At 49.0% G+C, this 7,073-nt stretch overlaps 2 protein-coding genes across 2 annotated transcripts in view; both read right to left on the bottom strand.

Moving 5' to 3' along the window:
• The window catches only part of LOC106813938, a 1,094-nt gene extending 591 nt beyond the window's left edge, over nucleotides 1-503 (bottom strand). Inside the window, exon 1 of the mRNA XM_014818185.1 lies at nucleotides 489-503. Within this exon, the coding sequence (XP_014673671.1) occupies nucleotides 489-503 (15 nt within the window). The remainder of the gene's footprint in view (nucleotides 1-488) is intronic.
• Nucleotides 504-3,542: 3,039 nt separating this feature from the next.
• Nucleotides 3,543-7,073, bottom strand: part of LOC106813937 (small G protein signaling modulator 2-like) — a gene marked incomplete at its 5' end in the record, with an annotated part of 54,601 nt that continues 51,070 nt past the window's right edge. The window contains 5 exons of the mRNA XM_014818184.1: nucleotides 3,543-4,242; nucleotides 4,725-4,804; nucleotides 5,080-5,567; nucleotides 6,016-6,114; nucleotides 6,677-6,775. Of these exons, the coding sequence (XP_014673670.1) occupies nucleotides 3,543-4,242; nucleotides 4,725-4,804; nucleotides 5,080-5,567; nucleotides 6,016-6,114; nucleotides 6,677-6,775 (1,466 nt within the window). The remainder of the gene's footprint in view (nucleotides 4,243-4,724; nucleotides 4,805-5,079; nucleotides 5,568-6,015; nucleotides 6,115-6,676; nucleotides 6,776-7,073) is intronic.

The following is a 7,073-nucleotide window of genomic DNA, read 5'->3' as shown; positions in this document are numbered from 1 at the left end:
TCACAGGCTTAGGGACATATTGAGGAAGTTTTTCGGAAGTTTTGAGAATGATTGATCAATTTAGGGCTGGGTACTGGGGGTCCAAACTTCGATCCTTTTTTTCACTCAAACAGATGTCTGCAGAATATGCTATACTGCACTTCAACAGCAAAATATAATACACATGAATGGCTTTGTAGTAATTTACAAAGTCTAGATATTAATAAATCTGCCTTTTCCATAAGTTCAGATGACATGAACAGCGTTAAGGCCCTTTTTAACCCTTTTTCTGCTGAATTGCAATTTTTCCAAAATCCGATAATATTAGCCATAATGTAAAGGAAAATGCTCATGGAATGCTTAGTTTTTAGAGTAGAAGGTTTATTCAACACTCAAAATAAAGCTCTTGATCTGCTTGACGTGAGAATAATACAAATTTAAAACGCTGTTCATGTCATCTGAACTTATGGAAAAGGCAGATTTATTAATATCTAGACTTTGTAAATTACCACAAAGCCATTCATGTGTATTATATTTTGCTGTTGAAGTGCAGTATAGCATATTCTGCAGACATCTGTTTGAGTGAAAAAAAGGATCGAAGTTTGGACCCCCAGTACCCAGCCCTAAATTGATCAATCATTCTCAAAACTTCCGAAAAACTTCCTCAATATGTCCCTAAGCCTGTGAATGGTAGTATTTACCTATTACTTTACCAGATGACCCCTTAGGGGGGCAATCGTGAAAAATGGTCTGGTCCTGGGGGAAAAAGGGTAATGCCTAAACTTTGACCCTTTTTGACCCCTTTGAATTAATTCTTTTCAAATTTGTATTATTCTGTCACGTCAAGCAGATCAAGAGCTTTATTTTGAGTGTTGAATAAACCTTCTACTCTAAAAACTGAGCATTCCATGAGCATTTTCCTTTACATTATGGCTAAAATTATCGGATTTTGGAAAAATTGCAATTCAGCAGAAAAAGGGTTAAAAAGGGCCTTATTTGAAAAAAACTTTGATGGCATCCTACCTAGCCAGGTGCCCCACCCCATGTACTAACTACCTAGGGTGGATGCCATTCTCTACCTCTCAATGATTTTTAAATCCTAATTTCTGGTCCATGCCTCTCTACTATAGACACTGCCATTACAAAACTTGTACTGTGCAACTACAATGTGCAACAAAGTACGACAGGAATCAAAGTAATTATTGCACCGATTGCACAAAGTACTGCACAAGATATCTCATGCAATGAGACATCGGCAGGCGAAAAGTATTTGCTAGGACTTACCGGCTGAGGTCCACTGTAGAGGAATGCCCGTTGTCGTGCCAACAGCAAGCTTCGGCTGAACCGACTCAATAGGCAAATCCTAGATCAGGGAGAAATAAGATTGAGATCTTAAATACAGAATAAATTCATTATAGGATAGATTCACGCTGATGAAAAATACGGAGTCTAGGAGTTAAACAAGTAGTACATGACTCTATACTGTAACACAGAGTAAAGAGAGTTAATTTCGCTAATTGCAAACCCTGCTTATCCCAAACTAGATTCGCCATGCTACAATTTCTCAATGGATTTTGCATCATGATAAGTTTGAAAACCCAAGATCAAAAAATCCTAGAATAATTCACGGACAATTCTCGCTCTTCACCACACATGCCTACGAGTAGGCGTTCTCTAACGAACACATCGTTAGATTCGCTCGCGTAACGCCGTACCTGCACGCCGCTCTCGACCATGCCGATGGATGCTCCCCTCGTCTGCACGCCGTTGCCGGGGGCGACCAGCCTCCCCGGGTTGACGACGGAGGGCTGCTGCAGCATCATGTACTGCTTCCCCGGCAACGCGCCGTGGACGATCGGCCGGGTCAACATGAAGCCAGACTCGGGCGGTCGCGACACAGCGACGGGCCCCTCGGCCACCGCAGAGGGGATGCTGATGATCTGAAAACCGAGCGAGCGTCTCACCGTAGAACCTTATAAACAACGCAGCTGTTGCTCACCATACATTCGCTGGCAACGATTAAACAAATATAGTCTAACTTCTTCTTCTTCTTCATTTCAGCAGGTTTTTTGGACCTTAGTTATATCGTACGTGACAATGGGGGAGCCCTTACTCACCATGTACTCACTGGCAACCATTTCACGAATATATCTTATCATATTATATTACTACTACAACTACAACATTATATAATTATAATTACATAATTATCATTATAACCACTATATTAGTATATAACTAACTATATCATTCTAACCATTTATACATTAGCATTAGATTAGCAATCCAAACCATCAACCTGATCCTATACTGTATATTACACATTAAAAAACTTGACAGTAATCGTAATTCGGTAAATCGACAATAAAAAACATCGCTACGGCTCGCACCTGGGCGACTCCCTTGTCGATGGTGACGTACTGCGTCGCGTTGTTGAGAACGGATGGCACCGCAGCGCCCCCTGGCATCTGACCGCTCACCGACCTCCTCACGTGACCGGACTGCTCGACTGGAGTCATCAGCGTCATCGGCAGCGAGTTCGACGGCATCAGGCGGAACATCGTACCGGAAACGTTCACCACTCCCGCCGCAGCCTGCGTCGCCGCGGCAACCTGCGTTGCCGTCGGCGACTGCATCTGCTCGACGGGCGACGCCAGCACGCCTCCAGCGAGCAGCGGGTAGGGGGCGCCGGTGGGCGGCCGCAGCAGCGGGACATGCAGCAGCGCCCTCGGCTGGGCGGCGGCGACTGGTGGCGCCCCCGCGGGAGCCGTCGTCAGCAGCGGAAAGCGGATGTTGAGCGGAGCGAGAACCTGCGGTTGGCCGATCCTGTTTGTGGAAGCAGCGGCAGTGCCTGCTCTCGAAGCGATCGCCGCCGCAGACGCAGCGTTGGCGGACGCAGACTCGCCACTCGTTGCCGGGTTACGCAAACTCACGCCAGGGGGCGCCACCGACACCGCCGCGCTCGTCGCAACGACGGAGGCGGGCGACAGCACGGCGCCCCCTGGCGAGAGAACGGATGCCGGCGCCGCGTAGTTCATCATCGCGAAACCAGACGGCAGCACGTGCAGCTTGGGCGTCATCGGCATGCCGACCGAGATCTTCGGCTGCTGCGGGAGAACGTGCGGCCCCGTCGGCTGGCCGACCGCGCCAGCGGAGATCGCAGGTGGCGCCCTCTCCGTCGTCGGCCACGAAGCGAACGGCACGTCGGCTCTCACGAGTGTTCCCGGCGCGACGTTGCCGGCGGCAACCGTCCTCGGCATCGTACTCGGGATGAGAAGCGTCATCACCTGATCTCTGCCCGGCAGCAGACCGCCGCCGCTAGATGGCGCCAGCGCAAAACTCGCCGCGGGCGCGCCGCGCTTCTGCGTCTTCGCGCCGCGTGCCGCGGCGCGCCCGCTCCGTCCTCGCGGCGACGACGGCGCACGGAGCGACGGAGTGCGGGTGGCCACGGGGGCGCCGCGGTGCGGGCGCGGGCGGATTTGCGACGGGTTCAGCGTGATGTAGCTTACGGGCATCTGCCGCGTGAGTATCGCTGCCGCCGCCGCTGCCGCCCTGCACCTGGTTCACGGCGAGGAAACGACGATACCCTGCCCTCCTCCTCCTCCTCCTCCTCCTCCTCCTGCTGCTGGACCCACGGGCTGAGCGGCGGTGTGTCTCACAGACTGACTGGCTATGTGTCCCACGGGCTGACCGCCTGTGTGTCTCACAGGCTGTCCCGCTGTCTGCTTTGGTGTCTGGACTACTGTCTGACCAGCTCTTTGTCCCACACTCTGTTTTAGTGTTTGTCCCACTGTCTGTTTTGGTGTCTGTCCCACTGTCTGTTTTGATGGCTGGTTCACTGTCTGCTTTTGTGACTGTCCCGCTGTCCGACCAGTTGTTTGACCGACTGTCCAACTAGCTGTCTGACCTGGTATCTGACCAGGTATCTGCTTTGCAGTCTGACCCACCGTCTTTCCCGGTGCCTGCACCGCTGCCGCCTTCCCCGCTCCCTGTCCCGCTGTCTGCCTCCTCGCCTCGTTGGTAACCACGACAACCCCAGCCAGCTGCGTCGTCATGGGCGGGGTCACCACGGACGCGGTCGACGCGCGGGCTAGGTCGAGCGTGTTGACGATAGAGTTGGGGATTATGATGGGGTTAGGGTGCAGGATGCTGGCGACTGAAGCACTGACCGGCGGCGACTGCATCAGGATCTTACACGCCGGCGGTGAAGTCATCATGACGGTTGGGTTTGCTGCTCCTAGCTTGGCGTCGTTCGGACCTTGCCTGTCCATCCAGAGAGAGAGAGAGAGAGAGAGAGCGAAAAAGAGCAACTTTACAAGTGTTCCAAAACATGTTTTGAAACCACATCGTACTACACAAGTACAACAGAACTTTTATATTCACAAGTACAGCAGATCAGCAACGTTCACGTTGTGATGTGTTTCTGCTACTGGCTCGCATTAACAGGCTTTCTCGGTTATGACCGAGTACGACAATCATGTATAGCAACCGCTTGTTGCTCTATAAAGTCAGCGTAAAGGCCATTACCACATATCGTAATAAAAAGGTCTAGAGATCTGTATTCATTTATTAACGCAAAAGGTACTTAAATTACGCGAGGCAATTTCCCTTATCTCTGAAACATGCAACATCTGGTAAGAAACGCACATTTGATTATTTGACTCTATAACGTTCGTGAAATACAAAGATAAATCTCATAAAATTATGCAATTAATAGTTGCTTATAATATGAGCAGTATTCTTACTTAGTGGCTGCACAACTTGTAGGCTCGACCAGAATTCGTGCAGCTTTCGCTGTGTCAACTTCTTCTTGCTTCACTGCCACCTAAGAGAGGAAACAACATACTTAGCATCACTAAGTAATATAATAATAATACCTTAATTATACATACAACTTAATATTATATTTTATTACATACATACTTATATTATTAGATATTACTTTAATATATAATTATACTACTAATATTATACTTTATTATCATATTATACTTATTATTATTATACATTATATTAATTAGTTAATGCTACAAATATATTATATACATCACGCCGGACACTGCACGCGGTAAGACACGCGCCCCCAGCGAAACACGCTACCTCTGAACGGCCACACGAAGGTTTCTCGTCCGCCCTGCCGCCGGTCACAGCAGTGGCGCCACCTGCCTCCTCCCTCGTCGCGCCAAGCTCGCAGCCGTTCGCTCGCGGATACGCCTTCAGCGCTCCCTTCGTCGGCGGATTCCGCGACGACGACCTCGCAAAGGTCACGGGGAGAGACGAAGCTGAGACGGGAAACGGCGACGTCGTCAGACTGGACGCTGGACGACCGGCGATGCCGGCGCCCCCTTGTGGCGGCGCGCACAGCTCTGCGCCGAGACTCGCCGTTTGCTTGATGAGACCGGAGAGCGGCGAGACACCACACGGTGGCGCCCCCGCGTCAGCCGACATGATCGGCAAGTCCGCCGAACTCGGCGCGCCGAAACAAGACGACGCGACGGGCGGCGGCGGTTCCGATTTGACCTTGGCGGTAGCGGTCAAGGTCACCGCTGCGCCGTTAAGCATCGGCTGCTTAGCCGGCGCTGGTTCGTCTGCAGGGAAATACGTAATTAACCGAAACCGCACCTCGTTACTGGCAATTACTCGTTACCTTATGCTTACGACTTGAAATATGTAGGTATACCCGTAACCAAACTGCACATTGTTACTGACACGGTGCTGTTAAAATTTGCCGATGATGATCAACAGAATGGCTGCTATTACTAATGCATGCCTGCAGTCCGAAACCTGCTCCGCAATTATGAAAGATTTCGAAAAATTACGCGCTGTTCTATTGGTCAACTTAATTCGTTCAGAATATCAGACAGACAGACAGACAGTGCATACACTGACAGAGCATTCAAGAATTCTCTGACAGACTATTTTGAGAGATTACGTGCTGTTCTATTGGTCAACATAATTCCTTTAGAAACTCAGTTCCACACCGACATAGCATCACACCACATCTCATGTAAATCTGAAACGTTTAGACCACCTTACCTACTGGTTCCTCTAGCTTTCTTTTCACAGTCGTTTGTAATGTATGTTGTATTGATGGCTCCACCGCATCAAATGGCTTGTCCATCACCGGTTTCGTATCTATCACCGAAAGCACATGTATTCAGATATTTCTACTGATTTTCATGCACATTAACATTACAATTTCAGTTAGTCAATAACATCATGTTTCTAGAACAATCTCGTTCCAGATCTTACTGTATTTACATATACTTAGTGACCAAAATTATCTACTACTAGGAAAGTACCAACCGGTGTAACAACCAGGAAGGATTGAACTATTAGGCCATCCTTAAAAAATTCTATGTTTGCTGTCCCCCGACCAAGATTTTTTTAGTGGGTAGGTAGGTAGGTAGGTCTTTTTTGTGAGGCATAATAGTTATTTTAATTCTGTCCTCATGTTTGCCACACATGCTTTGTGTTTCAGTCTTAACTATGAGGAATGTAAAAAAAGGGGAAAAAATGGAACCCAAAATGTCAAAAAAACACTTTTGGGTCGCAGCTATTTTCGTGGGTCGGTCGGAGGACAGCAAACATAGAATTTTTTAAGGATGGCCTTACCTGTCTGAACTATTTCACGCACGAGGAAACTTCCATCTAGCAACTGTTCTCACAAACCCAATGTCCTAAAGGATCAACTTACACATGTTACTGGCCAGGTTGCATCGTGGAGGACTCATGCACCGATCGGGTTTCGATGGGTCGGGATTAACATCATTATCTTCCAAATCGCTGGATGGACCTTCTACAAGTCAAACGAATGCACAGACATGTTGTATTCACATACACACTCAGGTAAAGACATAATACATAGGCTTACCTCGTGCCAGAAAATGCAAATTTGCAATTTCATCGATCAGTGCATAAGAGAATCTATATTACCAACGCACGTAGCAAGCGCAGCACCACTCAAGCAAGAGGCTGTGGTGGGGGCGGGCTACGTGCGTAGGCTCAAGCAAGAGGCTGTGTGGTGCTGCGCTTGGGTGGGGGCGGGGGCCTACGCACGTAGCAAGCGCAGCACCACACAGCCTCTTGCTTGA

Source organism: Priapulus caudatus, unplaced genomic scaffold (assembly GCF_000485595.1).
Source record: "Priapulus caudatus unplaced genomic scaffold, Priapulus_caudatus-5.0.1 Scaffold846, whole genome shotgun sequence".
In the NCBI taxonomy this organism is placed as follows: domain Eukaryota; kingdom Metazoa; phylum Priapulida; class Priapulimorpha; order Priapulimorphida; family Priapulidae; genus Priapulus; species Priapulus caudatus.
Note: the sequence above shows the minus strand (reverse complement) of the source record. Positions and strands in the feature narration are given on the sequence as shown.